Raw genomic sequence first — 21,796 nt, 5'->3', positions numbered from 1 at the left:
TCACTTATTGTTTTTCCTGTCTTCCTTCTCTCACCCCAACTGGTCACGGCAGAGAGCCGCCCTTCCCTGAGCCTGGTTCTGCTGGAGGTTTCTTCCTGTTAAAAGGGAGTTTTTCCTTCCCACTGTCGCCAAAGTGCTTGCTCATAGGGGACATATGATTGTTGGGTTTTTCTCTGTATGTATTATTGTAGGGTCTACCTTACAATATAAAGCGCCTTGAGGCAACAATGTTGATATTTCGCCCTGTATAAATAAAACTGAATTGAATAGTTGAATTCTTTTAGCATGATCCAGCTGTCAGCACCTTCAATATGACTCGTATCAGCTGGCAAGAGGATGTTTGCACATCTGTACTATCCTTAGCCAAACAATCATTTTGTATCCAGCATTATAAAGTGACATGGTTGATGCAATATCAAAATTCATTGCATCCACCCTTTCTGCTCTTGAAACAATATCAGTAAACCACACAGTTGCTAAAGTGGCATTTTATTTAGACTTAGAAATAGTTCTTACTTGCAGAGTCTGGGAGGTTTTATGACTGACAGCTTCCAGCTGCAGCACTGAATCACTCTTGCTTTGTTAAATTTATCGGGACACAGTCAATCAATAAACAATAAAGGGTGTCACTTTCACAGCAGATAAATGCCTTTTAAAAGACAGCGACATCTACTTTTCATGGATTGAAGTCTCGGCAGAATAATAACACAAATTGAATTTATTGTGTTTTACTGGGTATGAGTGCTGCTGGTTTTGCCAGTAGGGATTAATTTTACTTAATTTATTGTGAACAGATCCTGACATCAGGTATTCTGACAAATGCTAATGTTGCTATGAAACAAGCCATTGGCGTTGGCTCAGCTGGAAACCAAGGACCACTGCAGTGGTTTACTTTTCATCAGCGTCTCCAGCCAAGAGGTTGTCGAATTCTGCTGGGTAAGACTCTGACTCTAAACTGTTGTTCAGGCGGAAAAAACGCTTCCAGTTCGAACTTGGCACATCTTTCACTGGATCAATGGAGAGGATTGGAAATAACTGTCTTTTAAAGTCACTCGGGTTTGATTACTTGTTTGTGATGGGATAAATCAAAATCAGTCATCTCAACATTTTTAAACACCTAATGATTAGCCACAACATTAAAACCACTGTTAGGGGAAGTGACAGCCCCCTGGCGTGCCTGGGGCGTGAATTAGTGATGTTTATCACACGGGACTAATTCACGATAATTTTACACAAGGCTTCCTTTGGCATGGATGCATTGATGCATGTAGCATAAGAGACACTGAGCAGCCATCCCCTGTCACTCGTCATGTGTCAAAAACAAAGCTGGGGGGTACGTTTTAACCCAAACCACCATCTCTTCGTTAACCCTAACCAACCAAGTTGTTTTTACAGAATAAACTGAGTGGACATGAAAGTAACAAGCACGGAGGAACAAATAAGTGCAAAACCAGCACTCAATTATACCTCATGCTTAATGGATAGATGAAGGAGGCTTACAGTACATCAGGATGAGAACACACTAGAAATTAATAATATTCTGCTCCAGCACCTCACCGACGGCAGCATCCTCCCCAGCAGAAAAATCCACAGGATGCCCCTAAACAGCTCACAGCCGCAATGATCCACTGCTGAAGTCCCACCACTCGACACCACAGGACACCTCATCAAGAGGTCCCATGTCGACGCGCTGATGGCTGAGAGGTGATCTGGGGCACGAGGGTGGCATAATTTTGTACTGTATGTGGTTTTAATGTTGTGGTTGATAAGATGCAAATGTGCGTGTGATGTATGCGGCTGTAACCGTGTGCTATCTATGGCGCTGCCTTGGTATGTAGTTGTCTAGGACTCGAGGGCTGCAGTGAGTCATGTACTGCAGAGCCGGGTCTGAATAGTTGAAGGGTGGAGGGTTGTACTGCTCCGGGATGTAGTTTGGATACAGGTGGGGGATTCTGGAAGAAAACACACAGGCCAGTCATATTGAAGAAGTAAACATGAAATCACAGCAGTCTACAGGTCACGATTCTGTATTCATTTGTGCATTTTTCCAGATATGGAGATGGTGCCAGAGTCTTGGATTAAATGGGTCCATATGTAGTACAGCCTGGCTCCAGCATTGACCTCTATCAATAGCAGGTGTTCTCTGTAGATTCTACTGTATTTTCTTTTAATCTGATTAATACCCATCCATGTTTCCATGCAATAGACAATAATTTGAGTCAAATTTATGGAAATGTTTGGATGGGCAGCAGTTGTTGTGGAATACTCACTGACTCATGCATATTCATGCAGGCTCCAGCCCAGTTATCCCGAGTGTGGAAAGAGGTTGAAATCTGGGGCTAAAGCTGATTAAAAACATGAAACACACATCCCAAATGGCTCTCTAGATTCAACGTCGTCTGATTAGCCACTCACTGGTGTCTGATGGTATATAATTACAGTTGTTCTTTGTGCAAATATGTATATCCTCACTGATAATGAGGTACAGGCTGTGGAACCTGCTGTACCATGAGTCATTCTGTGAATAACAGACCCAAAACAAAAACACATATCTTGCCAAGTGATTCTTTGTAATGCTGCCAATTGAATGTGCAAACCTCCTCAGACCCTTTGTTTGTTTCTTTATTAGAGTTAATTTTGTGATATTGCTCAGTCTAAACTGCAGTCAGAGTGTTGAAATTTTATATCCAGAGCCAATTTTATAAGATATTTGATGCAGCCTGATGGAAAGAGTGAAAAGAAGGAAATAAAACTATAGCTGCTCTATCATAAGGACTACTATCATATTATTAAGGAATCCAAGTATCTGTTTTTCTCTGAAAACATGATAACTACCTCCCTGGATTTTTATTGTTTACTTTACTTTAATCTCAGATCTGCTTGTACCGTCCCCTCCCTGTCTCTTGGTAAATGGCAAATGGACTATATTGCACTTTTCTACTCTCCCGGAGTATTCAAAGTACACAAATACACGCATATATATGTTGTATATATGAATTAGAACATGTGTGACTCTAATTCACACACATTCACACTCCGACGGACACATCGGAGAGCAACTTGGGGTTAGTATCTTGCCCAAGGATATTTGGCATGCAGACTGGGGAAGCCTAGGGTCGAACCACCAACCTTCCAGTCAGTAGCTGATCTGCTCTACCACCTGAGCCACAGCCACAGGGTTTTCAGAAAACCAACAGCAAGCCACTCTAATACCTCATTTGGGTGCTCTACGTCCGTGCGGAAGTCATAAACAGATCTGCTGCGGTGCACTTTTTAACGCACACACACACACACAGATATATATTTAATATTTATCTGGATATATGAGGTCATCTAAAGGGCCATATAAAAAACATATATAATATAAAAAGCTTAAACTATAAGGTAGGGCTGGGCCATATCATGCCGTTCATGGTAATACCGGTATAATGTTGGGCAATGATAAGAAAATGAAATATCGTGATAGTCAAAGGAGTTTGCAAAGAAAAAAGCGTCTGGACTTCTTTAAGTTGCTTGAAGACGTTTCACTTCTCATCCGAGAAGCTTCTTCAGTTCTAAGGTCAAATGGCCGAGAGTCCCAGATTTAAAATCCTAACTGGGCGTTCATGAAGTCAGCAAAGAGCCACAGAAAAGAAGATCAGACACCAGCGACGGAGGATAAGAAAGACAGACGCAACAACGTTGTCATCCCCTATGTAGCCGGTGTATCAGAGAAACTCAGGAGAGTTTTCTCCAAGCACGACATCCCAGTGTACTTCAGACCCAGCAACACACTCAGACAGAAACTGGTTCACCCGAAAGACAAAACTCCTAAACACAGACTGAACAACGTGGTGTATGCTGTACAGTGCAGCGAGGAATGCCCAGACCTCTACATTGGAGAGACCAAACAGCCACTTCACAAGCGCATGGCACAACATAGAAGAGCCACCTCCACAGGACAAGACTCAGCAGTCCACCTGCATCTTAAGGACAAAGGTCACTCTTTCGAGGATGCCAATGTTCACATATTGGACAGAGAGGACAGATGGTTTGAAAGAGGAGTGAAAGAGGCCATCTATGTCCACTGTGAGCGACCATCTTTGAACAGAGGCGGTGGTTTACGACACCAACTGTCTGCCATCTATAATCCAGTTTTGAGTTCCCTCCCCAGACGCCTTAACGCCCACTCACATCCTGGGCCATCTGACCTCAGGAATTCACATGACAAGGTGGGGCCAGGTTTCACAATGGGCTCACCCGAAACCCTGGCTGATTAGGTCCCACACCCGCTTTCACACCTTGGCGCATGTGATTAGAGGATCACCAGGGGGTCCTTTGTCCCTCTTTGGGGGGATACTCCCACTGGGTTTAAATCTGGGACTCTCGGCCATTTGACCTTAGAACTGAAGAAGCTTCTCGGATGAGAAGTGAAACGTCTTCAAGCAACTTAAAGAAGTCCAGACGCTTTTTTCTTTGCAAACTCCTTTGACTACGATGACCTGGATGACTGAGAATCTTCACAGACAAATATCGTGATAGAATATGGGTAAAATGCGCATGCGCAGCGCCTTTGTTTTCAAACGCACATGGCGGAAAAAGCACGGCGGTGACGGAGAATGAGAAGAGCGAAAGCTGATCGTTGAATGAAATGGATGAACCAGAATTGGTTTGTAAAAATGCTGCAACTTCAGTGGTGTGGAACTGGTTTAGCTTTCGTCCGTCAGATACACAACAAAGCACTATTTTTGGTAGAGCATGCTAGCGGGCCGTCGTTATTACCGTGTTTTTTGGAAAATACGGCACACTTAAAATCAATACTTTGATTTTTCCGAAAATCGACAGTGTCCCTTATAATCCCGTGTGCCTTATGTATGAATTCTGGTTGTGTTTACTGACCTCGAAACGATTTTATGTGGTACACGGCGCTCGAAAATCTGTCAAATGTTTTAGTACGACTTTGCTAAACTACGAACCCGCACCGCTTGATGGATTGTCGGAGCATTACGGCTATCGTAGGCAGGAGCCTCGCGGAGTGATACGTACTATGCTTCAACATAATATTACTGTATTGTGTGTGTATAACCTCTTTTTAAGTTTTATGGATATTATACATGGTTATGGTGAGGATCAGGGGCGGATCTAGAAGGGTGGCATGGGGTGGCAAGTGCCACTCTAAAATGATCCCTTGCCACCCCAAGTACCACCCCAGTTTTGCATATGACAGTGTTGTTTATTAAAATAAGATAGCATTAGCAGTTTGAACGTAGTTACAGTCAACACTGAATATAAATGCTAAAACTGAATATATTGCATAGTCCCCCCCCCCTCCACCATTAACAAATGGTTCAGCCCATAGCAGGACCGGCTTTTTTCTTGTTTTCAGTAGCAAGCGATGCTTATGATTGTGCCAGAGCACATTTTGAACAACACCATGGGAATTTCGGATTTTACACAGGTGGTTGGATGTTACACTCTGGAAATAAAAGGAAGGTGAGTGTTATTAACCCTCTGTGGTCCACGGACACGCTGCACCTCCAAATCACATGACTGATGTAAGCTGACATAACAACAAGCTGCAGACACGCTGAGTCTCTATTTCAGCACACATTGGAAGTTCAGATTTCAAAGTTTTTAAATTTTAATTACAGGCCAGTAAATCCAGATTTATGATAATATATATAAGCCACGCTTTTTTTCTAAATACTGTCGTCAGTTTGTGTGTGTGTGTTTTAAGCGTTTTCTAATGACAGCGCAAAAACAGTAAAGAAAGGAAAGAAAACCACCTCTTTCCTATCGGTGGAAAAATGTACCATGTCGACCAATTTAAAAAAAGTCAACACGTGGGATTTGGTTGTTTAGGAAGAGGGGAGAGTTTTGGGAGTGATGGTAACGGTAACGAGTGAGAGAGAGAGACAGAGAGAGTTTTTAGATGTGGGAGATTTGTGACGTTTAGTGTGGAGTGTATACTTAGTGTATTGTGTTGTCTTGTGTAGTTGTTCTGTTGTGTAGTCGTTTTGTTTTGTGTGTCAGTGAGGGCACTAATGAATGTCACTAAGGCACATTTGCAACGTAAACACTGTCACTAAGTAGAAAACCAGCGGAGTGATACACCTGCTGTTGTCAGGCCTGCAGGTTTGTCCCTGTGCTGTTCTGTCTTTTGGTGGACAAACTGGGTTTTTTTTACTGGCACACATCATTTGTGGGGCATCTTATTGCGAAACCTGTTTGTTCTCTCACTTTAGTTTTAGTAATATTTTTAAATGGTTGTAGAAAATGAAAAAAACAGCAGGTGTATTGGCTGCATTTTTAGATAAATAGTTGTATATGTTTACAAAATGTACATTTTATATTTGCATTTCAAGTTATAAAGATTTACTCAACATGTCTGGTTTTTTTTACAGTAAAAAAATACTTCTAGGATTTTAAGTTCTTTGTGTGATTTCAGATCAGTAATACTAATGCAGTACGTCAGTGAAAAGAACAACTAAATTCAGTTGAGCTGAAAAGAATGATACCAAACAAACAAGGGGAAAAAAATAAAATGAAACAATCTGAGGGTGAAATACAAACGTAAACTCAAAATTAGTCAAAAATGGCCGGTTGTATTTCAGACCTCAGAGGGTTAATCCAACAAATCATGAAAAATTAGGTTTAAATTTTTGTTCATGACAGTGCAGATTTCTGACATTTTGTGTAGTTTAAGCTGTAACAACGTGATTGTTTTCTAACAAAAAACAGTGTGAAACTTAAGTTAGACTTGTGTTTGTAAATGAACCGCCCCATGTTGTGTAGCTTTCTGGATTTGATACTTATTGGGCCACATATTCATTTATTATACAGGCTATACAGGACATAAAATCAAAACTCACACGTTTTATGTAACTAAAGTGTTTAATTATGTGGGCTACAGACAATAATTAAGTTATAGACTATAACATGTATACTTACTGCATTTGAATCATTTTAACCATATGTAACCACCTGCATATGTGTTTGAAAAAAAAGGTTTTGATTTTGCCACCCCATTTGATTTCCTTGCCACCCTCATGCCACCCTAAGAAAATTTCTCTAGATCCGCCCCTGGTGAGGATATGTCGGCCAATTTCCAATGGAAATGCCTTTTGGTTAAACTGTCAGCAAGGAATTTGCATTTGCACTGTTAAATTTTTATATAACTTTAATGCACATAAAAAACAGCTGCTTGTTTAAGTGAAAATACATTGATGGGTTTTTTTTGCAATAATAAAATTGTGGAGTTGTAAAGTATTTTGTCTAGTGTTAATTATATTGTCAGTTATATCGTTATCGCAAATTTTCAAATGTATATCGTGATAAATATTTTTGGTCATATCGCCCTGTTCTACTATAAGGCACACTGAAAATCCTTTAATGTTCTCAAAAATCAACAGTGCGCCTTATGTATTAATTCTTGTTGTGCTTACTGACCTCGAACTGATTTTATCTGGTACACGGCGCTCAAAAATCTGTCAAAATTTTTTAGTACGACTTTGGTAAGCTAAGAAGCTGCACCGCTTGATACATTGTTGGAGCATTACGCCTCCAGAAGCCTTGCAGAGTAAAACCTACTGTGCTTCAACATGATATTATGGTGTGTGTGTGTGTATAAGGACCCCAAAATGGCACCTGTTAAGAGACACAACTGTGTCTTAACTGCCCAAATGTTAACTCAGACACTGAAGATGAAGAATTTGATGGATTTGTGGAAGAGGAATGAACTGAAAAAGTGAGTGTATTGTTCTGTATTTTTTTGTGTTACAACTGACAATGTTGAGAGTTATTTTGAATGAGTTGAATAACGTTTGACTTATCTGACAGTTTTTTTTTCCGCTTTATAAGCCTTATAATCCGGTGCGCCCTAGTGTCCAAAAAATACGGTGTAAATTGTAACTTTCTTGCTTTCTTTGCATTCTTTCCTGCAGCGCTCTGTGAACCAGAATCTCTAAAGGCCACCTTCAGTCACCAAGTTATCTCATCTGAAACCTTGGCCCTTTCTCAATTCTCAAGTACGCGAGTCCGTACTTGCGTTCTCGGCGAGTCCAGGCTTGCCGAGAACGCGAGCACAGACTCGCGATTTGTACAATTGGAACACCAGCGTACTTGATGATGTCACAGGTGTGGAGTTTTTACTGCCGTCCGCTCTTAATTTAACTGTGAATAATATGTTATGAAGCTTAACTTTAATCTCAGCCAAACCGATTTACTCAGGAACAAATAAAACACTGAAGAAAGCCAAACAATAATAAAAAACATTTTTAAGTTATCTAAGAGACTTATATATCATGTTTAACCTGAGTAGCGAAAGATCGTTGGGGGGTTCAAAACGATGTGCCGCGAGTCCGCTGTTCTCGCCGGCTCTAGTGATCCTCGACCTCCTGGTCTGCTATGGAGCTGGCGGGTAACAGACGTCTCCGAAAACAACGGAGCACGTTTGGAAATATATGATATCTTGGTAAATTTAGCAGATATTTGAAGCTTACACAGCTACATTCTCGCTTGAAAACAACTTAAAAGTTTATTTTGTGACCCAGAAAGAGTGATCTTTAAAAGTTTTTAGCTGCGCTCCTCCGCCATTGCTGCGTTTGGGTTTGGGACGAAATGCATTCTGGGATATTTAGCTGTACCAAGTACATACAAGTCACCACCGATGAATGCTTGATAAAACAGGCGGAGCGAGAACACATCCAGGAATTTTTCATGTTCTCGGCTTGATGCGTACTTTGGAACAGTAATCTCTGACTGATGACGTATCATGGTCAAAGGAGTTTGCAAAGAAAAGCGTCTGGACTTCTTTAAGTTGCTTGAAGACGTTTCACTTCTCATCCGAGAAGCTTCTTCAGTTCTAAGGTCAAATGGCCGAGAGTCCCAGATTTAAACCCAGTGGGAGTATCCCCCCAAAGAGGGACAAAGGACCCCCTGGTGATCCTCTAATCACATGCGCCAAGGTGTGAAAGCAGGTGTGGTACCTAATCAGCCAGGGTTTCGGGTGAGCCCATTGTGAAACCTGGCCCCACCTTGTCATGTGAATTCCTGAGGTCAGATGGCCCAGGATGTGAGTGGGCGTTAAGGCGTCTGGGGAGGGAACTCAAAACTGGATTATAGATGGCAGACAGTTGGTGTCGTAAACCACCGCCTCTGTTCAAAGATGGTCGCTCACAGTGGACATAGATGGCCTCTTTCACTCCTCTTTCAAACCATCTGTCCTCTCTGTCCAAAATGTGAACATTGGCATCCTCGAAAGAGTGACCTTTATCCTTAAGATGCAGATGGACTGCTGAGTCTTGTCCTGTGGAGGTGGCTCTTCTATGCTGTGCCATGCGCTTGTGAAGTGGCTGTTTGGTCTCTCCAATGTAGAGGTCTGGGCATTCCTCGCTGCACTGTACAGCATACACCACGTTGTTCAGTCTGTGTTTTGGAGTTTTGTCTTTCGGGTGAACCAGTTTGTGTCTGAGTGTGTTGCTGGGTCTGAAGTACACTGGGATGTCGTGCTTGGAGAAAACTCTCCTGAGTTTCTCTGATACACCGGCTACATAGGGGATGACAACGTTGTTGCGTCTGTCTTTCTTATCCTCCCTCGCTGGTGTCTGATCTGCTAGAAGAGCCACCTCCACAGGACAAGACTCAGCAGTCCATCTGCATCTTAACACTAGAATTACTGAGCCTTTTTTCCCTGGTGCAAGTCCCTACTACTAGATTTACTGGCCTGCGCAGATTTGCGTAAATTCCCCCCGACCTTAACACCTCTTGGCACCCCGCTGAGATTTTCACAGGTCGTCAGCTCCATTGTTCTCCTGCTTTTGTTGTGCAAACACACCCTCCCCAACAACTAACCATGAGAGATTCAAGTTTTTCCTTCCTGCAAGGCTGCTTTCCTTCCTTACCTGCCTGCATGCCTGTCCATAAACACATATACACAGAGTTGTACATATATTTATATATTTATATAGCCACACCTTATATAATATGCATAAAGTCTAGTTATACACACAGACACATCTATATCATATATACACACACACACACACACACACATACATATATATATATATGTGTGTGTGTGTATATATGATATAGATGTGTCTGTGTGTATAATATGTGTATAATATGTATATATATATATATATATATATATATATATATATATATATATATATATAGATATATGTATAGTGCACTTTCTATACCTTGCTCTGTCCACTTTTTTGCAATGACAATGCAGATTTTCCACTTGTGGGACAAATAAATGCAGATTTGCTGTGTGTGTGTGTGTGTGTGTGTGTGCGCGCAACATTGGCATTTGTTTACTCAGATCCAAGGCAGGCCAAACCTCTGTGTTACAACCTACATACAAAAGACAGACATTCACAATAAGTCTTTCAGCTCTAATTCCCTGCACCTGCGCACCAGTTTTCTTATTTTGGCTGCTCATAAAGACGGGGACGGGGTTATCTGTCTCACCATAGCTCTAGCATCCTCCTCCGTCACACCAACTCCTCCTTCACTACATCTACAAATCTTCACTGTGGTCTTCCCTTTCTCTTCGTGCTTCCCTTTCATCTGTTGCTTTGGATCATTGACCCCAGTTATTTAAACGAATCCATCTTTACTACCTCTACTCCTTGCACGTTCACTGTTACATGACTTTATATACTGCCGCGCTCTTATTCACACACATGTATTCAGTCTTGTTTCCACTGCCTTTCACTTCAGTGCATACCTCCAGCTCTTCATGCTCTCTTCCACGTGCGCCCTACTCCCAAATTACAACGTGATCTGTGAACATCATAATCCACGGACACACCTTCCTGACCTCATGCCTTCATTAGTCTAACAGTGACCACTCTAAAGCCTGTGCCCCCAGTGCCCAACACCTACATCTAACATCAACATGTAACAATATTTGATACTTGATATACTGGGTATATTTTCAGTACCAAATTATACACAGAGCTAGCAGCTAGCAGTTTCCCCATTAAATGCCTTCATGCTAAGCTACGTTCCTGCTCTCTGTAACTTCATATTTACCACACAGATATAAACTTAGTAACCTTCTCAGGTAAGTCAGCACACAAGAAAAAAACGTTTAAACTATTCCTTTAAAACAGGGGGGTCAAACATAAGACCTGGGGTTAGATTTAGCCCACGAAAGACTCCAACTGGAAAATGTTAAGAAGGGTATAGATGTTGGACTTCTGTGTTTTGATAAGTTTACAGCTTTTCCTACTGATCAAGAACTCCCACGTGGTCATTCATACTGCACTAAAGTAACTAAAGAATAGGTTAAAAAACAAACAAAGAAAAAAATAATTCTGTGAATTAGCAAAAAACTAGCAACCAAACTTTTCCTGTAATTTTATACATCTATTTCAGACACAATTCCTCCATTTACTACAGTAACATTACTCTAGTACGTAGAAAAACTGAGACGTGCTGTGGAAACCTCTCTTTCATTAAAATGAAGTTGTCTCAGTAATTCATTGTGTACATAGATAAAGGGTCATTTCACTGGTCGGGCCCGCTTGCATGTGGTCCACCACGTAAAATGAGTTTGACATCCCTGCTTTAAAACATTGCAATAGCTGATTGAGTTCACGGTGCTGTTTTAGACATTTCGCTGAAAGCCAACATTATGTCTAAGTATAAATAAAACCTGAAAGATTTGTTCCGCCAATGGATGTTCTCCCCTCATCAATACTCTGGTTTACGCTTTATTGTACCCGTAACTATTCCTCAGTGTTACCCAAGTGCAGTTTCATAACTCGGCCCAAAGCTGTTAGTAGGAAGTGTCTTTGTTTAATATAGCAGTAGAGTGGGCAGTCTGTACTCCAACTGAGAAGTTAAATAGGAGGACGACGGTGCTGCAGCAGCAGAACAGCAGACAGGATTTAAAGCCTTCAAGTTGCTGCAGAAGATTGTCTCTGGGCAGACCTACTTGACTACTGTACCTTGAAATGCACAGTGTGTAACTGTGTTTGTGCGCAAGCAATGTATGTGCGTGTTGGCCCGGTCACTCCCTGCAGCAGTACATCTTTTGATGACCTGCAATAAACCTGGTTTCACCCTGCCCAAAGGAGCTGCTGACCCACCTGAAAGCATGTTTTATATTTATTCATTAGAGTTTTAGTGCCCCACGAAGGTCTGGCTAATTTGTAGGCTTTGTCTCAGCATGGCTTTTCTGAGCCTGTAAAACTCATTACAGACCAGAACACATGATGCATGGTGCTCACTGTGCGCCAGGAGACAACAGTGTCATATGAATGAAAAAAAAGAAACACACTGGAAATTAACACTGGTGTTCTTGGATCGTAAAGGGCAGTGAGTTCATGGATCATTAATTCCTAGCTATCAAAATGTGGCGTTAGTCACTGAAAACATTAACTTTTATATTTCAGATTGCATTCATGATATGTATGAATTTAAAACTGTATGTAAGCTCGTGTCACTCACTCTCCAGTAACAGTCTTCTTGCGGCAGCAGAAGAAGCAGGCCAGAACAGCCAGGAGCAGTAGCAGCAGCAGAGGGATGCAGATGCCCAGAACCAGCCCCAGGACCAGGTTTATCTCTGTGTCATTCACTTCGCCGCTGTCTGTCATAGATCAGCCACTAATGAGCCAAATAACACACTTTGTCTCGTCTTTACAGGCCCGTGATCTCTCAGCCTCACACACATCACTTACAACCAAAACACCTCAGTAAAAGTACGATGAGGGAGATTTCTATCAAACAATGGTTGCTATGCAACCTGAGCAGCGTTTTGAATGTTATACCATCCGATTTAACAGCCACTCACTTCAACTCTAAAAAACTAATTTGGTAACTTGATGTAAAACCAGGACGGACACAAGATGAATACAGTGCACGCTCACCTATGATGCAGGACTGGTTTTTATCCACTTCAGTCCCGTTGCAAATACACCTGTAGCCACCGTAGGTGTTGGTGCACAGAGCAGGATGGGCACACGTATGCTCGTTACTATTACACTCATCCACGTCTGTAGGCAGGGAAACAGTCTTACTAACACTTTAAAGAGAGCTGTTATGCTTCTGCTAATAAAATACACACAAATACACGCATAAATATCCAAATAATGACATCAGAGTATGTATGTGTCATTCATGCAATACCATTTATGCTAATGTCTTTAATGCTGAACTCCAGTGGAGTAGATTTTTTTGTGATTAAAAGTTAAAAATAATCTTTATTTATCTTGTACCATGTCTCCGTGCAGCTGTGTGTCTTTAAACCAACTTTCTTCTGATTAACTTTCCCTCACAAACAGAAGGTTTGAACGGTGGATGGGTGCGGCTTCTCTGCTTACAGCCACATTATTGACATCTTACAGAAACAAGTGGGCAAAAACCTTTAAGAAACTTGGAATTTAGAGCGGTCTGAAGCCTGAACTCTTGCATACTCTGATGTCATTACTTGAAACTTTGGCTGTGTTTATAATCGGCATCCACACTAGTAAGAGCGCATATACAGATAAAAGATATTTTACCATTAACTTCTATGGCATGGATGCCATAGTGGCTGCTGACTCTGGTCAGGTAGTCTGTGATGTACCAGTGGGGGGTGTCACTGGACACTTTGATTCGATATTCAAGCACATCCGGCGTGAATCCCTGATTGATCTCGGTGAGGTTATAATACTTGTTTGTAAAACCTTTGGTTAACATGTCATCCAACTGAGAAAAAAAGACATTATCACTGTAAACTACTGATAAACCTGTATTACTGTTACAGATGAACATGTTACCAGACATCTCTGATGAGCAAACACACCTGTTGGATCCCACCAGCTGGGTTCTTTTTCCAGACCACAGAGACATTGAACATGTTATAGCCTGTCAGCAGAAAGAGCAGCTTTAAGCATCTTTGCTATAATAAAAGCGGATGTTTTCCATAAAACACCTGAGGAACAGGTGAGCTGTGATGAAGCTACAGGGGAAACCATATGGGAGCGCTTACCTGGGGGATTGGGAGAGTCACCTGCAGAGAAACACATCAGCTGAGTTATAATAAACCAGCAGGTATGCTCTGCTGTAGAGCACAACTACAGTTTTTACATATGCAGAGATTACAGCAACTTCAATTTTTGCATTTCTGAGTGTGGAGGAGATTGTAATACTCCATCACCCTTAAGAGAGTTTCATCAATAGGCTGTACATAAATGATGGAAGTAGGCACCATGAGTTACAAGTGAGCATATTTAGGAAATGTCATGGTCTTAGTCCAGTTGGATTCCTGTTTTGATTCCTTAATTCGGCAGCACAGTGCAGTATGTAGAGCACTATATTTCCAAGATTAGGTTTAAAACTTTCCCTTTTCATAAAGCATAGAGTTAGATCAGGTGACCTTGAATCCTCATTTAGTTACGCTGCAATAGGCCTATTCTGCCGGGTGTTTCCTCTTCACTCACCTCTTTTCTTTTGGTGTTTATATATCACTATGCATTTAACCATTAGTTATTATTAATCTCTGACTCTTCAACAGTGAGTCTTTTATCCTGTCTTCCTTCCCTTCACCCTCAAACAGTCGCAGCAGATGGCCCCGCCCCTCCCTGAGTTCTGCTGGAGGTTTCTTCCTGTTAAAAGGGAGTTTTTCCTTCTCACTGTCACCAAAGTGCTTGCTCATAGGGGACATATGATTGTTGGATTTTTCTCTGTATGTATTATTGTAGGGTCTACCTTACAATATAAAGCGCCTTGAGGCAACAATGTTGTGATTTCGCCCTGTATAAATAAAACTGAATTGAATAGTTGAATTCTTCTAGCACCATCCAGCTGTCAGCAGCTTCAATATGACTCGTATCAGCTGGCAAGAGGATGTTTGCACATCTGTACTATCCTTAGCCAAACAATCATTTTGTACCCAGCATTATAAAGTGACATGGTCTTTCTCATAGAGGGTTGTCTGATTGTTGGAGTTTACTCTCGAATATTGTAGGGTCTTTACTGTATAATATAAAGCACCTTGGGGCAACTGCTGTTGTTTTGATTTGCCCCTATATAAATATAACTGAATTGAATTGAACTGAATAGCAAATATGTCCTGGATTTAAACCCTCTGTTGTCTTTATTACATGTGGAGTTCACATGTTCTAGCTTCCTATGCACAGTCCAATGACATGTATGTTAGCTACATCTGTAGATGTGAATGTGAGCATGAATGCTTATTTGTCTCTTGTGATAGCTGACAGACTGGTGACCTCCCCTAGCTGGGATCGTTTCCAAGTAAAAGACGCTAAATGGTTTGGATTCATTTGCTGTTCTAGCGTTGCTGAAGCTTTTTGAATCTTGAGTGTGCATTTATTTGATTTCCTGCTGTAACTTTAGAGGTATTCTAGTAACTACAGTGGAAGCTATGTGTTGAACACCTGTTGAAGTTTCCACAGTTTAAATAAAGTTTAAAAGGGTTAGTTATCAAAAAGAGGAAGTACTCTTTGTCACTAACTAGTCATTAACCAACTCACTCGCTAAGTAAAAACTTCTCCACATGAAACTGGGTAAGATCTCATTAGGACATACATAGAAAAACCTATTTAGTTTTTTGTTTTTTCTTAAGGCAAATTTTGCTTATAGGTTAAATAAGTGCCTTGTGTCTGCCTCTACACTTATAAGTGTAGATATTAACTACAAGGCCTAAGTGTAGTGGTAACGTGTGGGGCTTGCTATTTATGCACAAAATTGTTTATTCCTCACATTACATAACTCTGAAATCAGACTCACTCTAATGCATTTATGGATATTTAGACTTTGACACAATAGTCCACTACATGTGAGGATGAACGTACCACATCCTTCAGCATCCTTGGGGTTTTTATATCTGCAGATGCATTCATAGGTACCAATCTTGTTCTTACACTCATACTTGGCATTTTCACAAGCCATAATCTCCACGCACTCGTCTTTATCTACAATACAGACACAAAGGATGAAGTGAAAACATTTTAAAAAGCTGCATTATTATTCATGCTCGAGTGCTGAGTGCTCACTACCTGTGCAGTTGTGTCCATCTCCATTAAAGCCTTCCATACATGTGCAGGTGTAGCTCTGTTTTGTGCTGTTGCAATAAGCATATTTGTGGCAGGGGAAGGGAAAAGGAGGGATGCACATGTCTGGGAAAACGTACAGGGTGAAATTATGGGGTCAGTCATGGTGGTTTTTAGAAGGTGATAATGTGATGACAGGTAAAGAAAGCTCTACATACTACTTTCAAAGCACTTGTATCCTTTTTTCCCATTAGCGAAAGTGTTATCTGGACATTCACCGCAGGTGAACTGGCCAGACTCTGACCGGCACTGCACTCCTCGGAAACAGGGTTTGCCTCGACATAAATCTGTGGTGTTCCCACAGAATTTCCCACTGAATCCCTTTGGACACAGACACCCCACCACCTGGAAGGATAGGCACATTTTAGATCACACATAGCATTCCTATTTCCCCACAAAGCTGCCCTCTCCCTTTAAATAAACTAACTTTCTTCAGATTGGTTGCCCTTTCCTTAAGAAGGTCCAAACCACAGACTGTAAATAAAACACAGTTGTGGCCACTGTGAGCTTGCCCACTGGTTTCTGGACTGGACTGGACATTTTGAAGGAGGTATTTTGTCTTTTCAGGGGAAAAAACAACCTAGGAGACAGTGTAGTGCTAAGCTATCAGCTAACTAGCGAGCATGGTTAGCAAGCTCCATAAAGTGTATGGCTCTATTGCACAGGTCCAAATTCCTGCTAAACCGTTTAGAATTTGATCAGAACCAAAGCACTAACTTTTTGGAAAGTCTGTATCAAACATCAAGACATGTTAGTGGTCAGTTAATAATGCTAAAAGGCATCAACAGCAGAAACATAGTCGAAGTGTCCAGTTGAGTGACTTAAGTTAGCGGAGGTATTAACAGACAGCTATTAGCTACAGTTGCCTGTGTTGTGACACCTCCTAGTCAAAGTAGTCAAAGTAGTCATACATCTAACTTAGTCTTAACTCTTACCTGAGTAACAGAAATATCAATTTTTTAAAAAGACAGTTGTTATAAAGGGGAAACTATCCGTGAAGGCCACACACAGTCGTGCAAAAAAGAATGTATGTGGTAAATACATGCTAACTGCTAGGAATTAAAAGGCTAAGTATCAGTAAGTATCTTTAATATGACCATTCACCACTGTAACAGTATATATACAAACAAAAGCAAGGAAAAGAAAATAGTTCCCCTTTAATTTTGTATTTAAAAAGCCAATATCAAAAAACTGCATACAGATTTAAATGGTTTGGCTTATATTTGTTTGTTTCTATAGTGAGGATATAAATATATATATTTTTGTTCTTTAGGGATGATTAACGTTCAGTATACTATGAGCTCTTGTCATAGCTGCCACTACATCATCTTCTGTTACACCTGCTCATCGCTGTTCAAGGTTGACACTGGCACAAAGCTGCAATTTTGTAAACAGAAGTCATGAATGCCATGACAAGAAATGCTGCAGTTAGATGAAAGTATCAGCTCAACTGAGACAATAGAGCACCTGGAACTTTCCCTGCAGATGGTTTTCAGCGATGCTGTCATACTGGCAGGTTCCTCCGTTGAGGCAGTTGCAGACACGCAGGATGGGAGTGAACAGGGAGCTGCTCAGTTTGTCACTGACCTTGATGCTCAGCTGGACAGGCTGGGTGCTTAGAGGGGTCCACGTCAGCTGGCCATTACCTGGACAGGAGAACACAAGAGGCTGTAAAAACCTACATCACTGAAACAGCATTTCATATTTTTTCATGTTTTGTGTATTTTGTGTCCTTGTGCTCGTCACTCTCAGCATTACAGTCTACTGACTCAGCTCTGAAATGTCCCATCTGCTGACAGACTGCACTGCTGGCTACAGCGGCAGCCTCTCCATCCCTCTAACAAATGTCAACAGTAACGTCATCTGTAACAGCAACAAATGGAGCGAGGCACGGAGAGTCTGAGTAGGTGTCTCACCGCTGTCGATCGAAGCTTGTGGAGGCCTGGGTAAGAGCAGCGAATAAGTGATGCTGTCTCTGTTGGCATCCTCAGCCATGATCTGAACGCTGACCTGGGATTTGACCTGAGAGCGGATCACTGTGGGCTGTGTCACTATGGGAGGCATGTTACCTGCCAGATCACAAAAAGATTGTATCTAATTATTACAGGTCAGTGATAAAAATGCACCATTTTCTTTTACAGACGAGTACAGACAAGTTCACCTTTGATCAGGGCCAGATTTTGAAATTCTGTCTCAGCCTTCAGAGTCTCCTGGCCCAGTTCAGGGACACTGGTTGCTACTGTGTCATGGACACATTGCATGCTGCTTTTACAGGTTCTTGTCAGCTCTTCAATCTCAACAGGACTGAGGCTTTTCAGCAGGTTCTCAGTGGGGGTGACCACCAGTGAATTATTAGGAGTTTGAGAGGACAATAGGCTCTCTGGGCCTGGGACTGCCCCTAAACACACACAGACACATGATTAAAATGATACTGTATCGTTTAAAAGTACACATACACCAGCAAAATAAGCATAATGTGTTCTATGCTTCATCTTCTGTTATCTTTGGGCCAGAAATTTTGATGTTTATGCAACACAGCGCTTAAATCTGTCATGAATTTACTAAATTCTTTTAGGATACAACAAACTATTCTTCCTGTGGTATTGTTTGGCTTTTTAGCCAGCTAGCTCGCAAGCAAGGGGAAATATTGAGTCAGTCCACAAGCGATGTTAAGCATAAATCAGTTAAATTGTTTTAAAACTTTAAGTAAGTCCTTAGAAAAGTTTCTAGAACCCCTGCTCCAATAAATCAGAATCTGTAGTTTGGTATTAAGGATAATGGTTTAGCAACAGAAAACTCAAAAGGCAGCACAGCTCAAGTGTATAAATAAAAACAGTACCACAAGCTTTAGTCATAGATTTTTGCCACCTAGTGGCAGGATGGCACCTTACACTTAGATTAGCATTCACTTGGAGTTGTGCTTCAGACAAATTGATGAACATCAAATAAAAACACTCCTCTTAGAAATGATTTGTATTAAGCTAATGCCCCAACCGGTCTTTATAAAAACAGCAATGATCCACTCACAGGACAAACCAAAGGGATGCAGTTTTTCCTCTGCAGGGGTGCTGACATCTGTCGAGCGAATGACCTTGCCATTGGACATGAGGAAATCATCAGAGGGGTTGGCACTCCAGAGGCCCATGAGACCCACGGTGCGGTTGAAGAAGGTCTCAGGAACCTCCACTACGGCGCACAGCTGATTGCTGCCCATGCTTCGCCACACCACCACGTGGAGGCCGTTGGCGTACACAGCCGCGCAGCGGTTCAGTTCAGTACAGCGCACTGCAAAGTTATTCTTACTGGCATGTACAAGACCTGAAATGACAGCAAACATATATGCGTCACATAGTTAAGACTGTAATCTTTGTTTATAATAGCTTTTAAATCTGTAATACTTCACACACGTGCCTAGGTTAAAGTTTGATGATTTACTGTTATATAATTGTTACATGCTTTTTATAAGGGATCTATTATTACTGCTTTTCCTCCTTTTTAGTCATGTATACACTGTTACAATGATGGATGATTGTATTAAATGTGTTGAAAATTTCAAATAATGAGGTAATAACCAGGAAATCCCTCTTCAGTGATGGTGAATAAGCCTTATTTGGTCATCTCAGGCACACACTCACACAGACTCCTCCCCCAGCAGCGGTGAATGCAAAGCTTCTCTAGTATACTTTGAAATTAAAAATATACACTTAGTCCCCTTAAGATGTGTGTGGTGATCATTACCAACGGTGACTGGGACTTCAACGTCATCCACCAAAACTCGCAGTCCGCTGTCCTGCTCTGAACTCCTCCATTCAATCTGAAAATGGTAAATGGTTATCTAGAGCTTGGTTCATCCATGGAGTATCAACAATATCAGCTAATATCTATTTAAGCCTGCATGCATCTTGCAACGAAAGAAGCATAGGAACAATATGGAGTTAAGATTTCAGATAAATTCATTACTGCCTAAAGATTTTGAGACTGAACCTCATGTACCTGCCACAACAGAGCTAATCGCACATGTTCAGTCAAATTGATATAGATCTATTTGCAGCAGATTTCTACTCTTTTATGAAAAATAAAGAAAATGTAATCATCTTATTACTTCACGAAAGTTAGAGGATTACTGCCATGTGCATTTTATAATGAAGTGGAGATGATAAGCTTAGCTTAGAAAATCTCGCTTAAGCTAAAAATCCATCTCCTGAGCTAACTCCCAGAAGTGAATATGTGTACTTCCCCAAATGGAACTATTCCTTTAGTGCACACAGACTTTCTCGCTCTTATCCTGACCTTGCCAATGCCTTGGTAGAAGGCAGCCATGCGCACCACCGCTGGGACTTCAGTGATCCTGTTTGCGTCTGGGTGTAGCCTGTCAATCTGTCCTTGCAGGGTGAAGATATTAGAGCCGGTGGCAGATGAGAGACGCAATATCACAAACTCTCCCAGGGCCTTGAAGGAGTACGTTCTCCCATCGAAGGTGATGAAATGGAGGCTGCCATACACCATTGCTGCAGGGGGGGAAATGAGAAATTAAGAAGTTTTTCACATCTTACTGTCAGGGGCTGGGCCTATGACCCAGTGTTTTGATTTTTTTTTATGTTAGATTGCGATAATGTTACTTTCTTGTGTTATTATTTAGTTAGGGTTTAATTGAGTTTTATTCTAGTTTTTATTTCATCCATGTCTCTGTGTTTATAAGTCTTTTCCTGTCTTCTGTCTGTCTTGTCCTCTATAACGTGTAGTTATGCCCGTGCTTTTGTCTCCCTTATCTGTTCCCATGTGTCTCTCTTTTTGTTCTGTTTCCCCAGTGAGTCATTTGTTTGTGTTTCCATGTCTATTGTCAAGCTTGTGTTGTCATGTCTACATTCCATTATATTCCTGTTGTGTGTGTGTCTGTTTTCCTCCCTTTATGTCATGTCAGGTGTTTAGGTACGTCATGATTCTCTTCAGGTCATGCTCATGTTCATGTTTATTCTCAAAGCTTCCCGTATGCTCCTGCCATGTCTTTTTTTCATAGTCATCACAGTCTAGTTTTTCATAGTTTAGGTTTTAGTTTCAGTTTTCGCCACTGTTCATTTTTTGCCTTTTGTATTCATGTTTTTCGGCAAAATAAATGAGTCGCCTTTTGTTAAAGTTCATCTCTCCACTTGGGTCCACATCAAAAACACACCGGCTTCTCAGTCGTGACACTTACTTATACAGACAGATAGATATGTATTAGTTTTTCTTAAAATGGAGCAGCCCCTCACCTATACCCTGTGTCACCTTCTTGGATTGGGTGAAGCCGTCAGGTCTAGTCCAGCTGTAACCTTGACAGCGGTCCAGCGGCCTGTTGTCGAGGTAAAAGTGGCAAAGTGGAGACTCAATACAACACCACTGAAAGGGCAGGAGATCTTCATCTGAAGAGAGAAGTTTAATGAAATAATATTATTTCATCAAGTGGCCGTGACAAGTTTGTACATTACATTAATATGTTAGTAGTTATACTAGTTTTGTGGCTGATGTGACCAAAAAAAATCCTGTATTACCAATATGTTTCTGTATGCTGTCTCCAGAGAAGTAGCGTTCATTGTATCCAGCTAGCAGGGCACCATCAGGTTCATACACACACCTCTTCCCTGAGCCATATATATTGGTGAGGACTGAGCGGAAGGTCTGCCCCTGTGCACTCCCCCACCGCTGACCCCTCAGCCTCACCACAGTTGGACTAGGCACAGATGTATCCTGCATAAATGAAAGATCCT

The 21,796-nt window shown here is 41.4% G+C and overlaps 1 protein-coding gene across 1 annotated transcript; it reads right to left on the bottom strand.

Moving 5' to 3' along the window:
- Nucleotides 1-217: 217 nt before the first annotated feature.
- On the bottom strand, nucleotides 218-21,792 carry si:ch73-105b23.6 (mucin-like protein). Its single transcript, XM_039622076.1, has 17 exons — nucleotides 21,581-21,792; nucleotides 21,302-21,451; nucleotides 20,343-20,560; nucleotides 19,791-19,866; nucleotides 19,080-19,370; nucleotides 18,214-18,450; nucleotides 17,969-18,121; nucleotides 17,520-17,698; nucleotides 16,211-16,397; nucleotides 15,999-16,118; nucleotides 15,795-15,914; nucleotides 13,970-13,990; nucleotides 13,784-13,845; nucleotides 13,500-13,686; nucleotides 12,867-12,992; nucleotides 12,448-12,586; nucleotides 218-1,952 (listed from the first exon to the last, which is right to left on the bottom strand). Exons 1-17 carry the CDS (start codon nucleotides 21,780-21,782, stop codon nucleotides 1,811-1,813), a joined length of 2,610 nt encoding a protein of 869 aa, XP_039478010.1. The 5' UTR covers nucleotides 21,783-21,792; the 3' UTR covers nucleotides 218-1,810.
- Between the last annotated feature and the right edge of the window lie 4 nt (nucleotides 21,793-21,796).

The sequence above is a fragment of the Oreochromis aureus genome, linkage group 13 (genome assembly GCF_013358895.1).
Source record: "Oreochromis aureus strain Israel breed Guangdong linkage group 13, ZZ_aureus, whole genome shotgun sequence".
NCBI lineage: Eukaryota > Metazoa > Chordata > Actinopteri > Cichliformes > Cichlidae > Oreochromis > Oreochromis aureus.
Note: the sequence above shows the minus strand (reverse complement) of the source record. Positions and strands in the feature narration are given on the sequence as shown.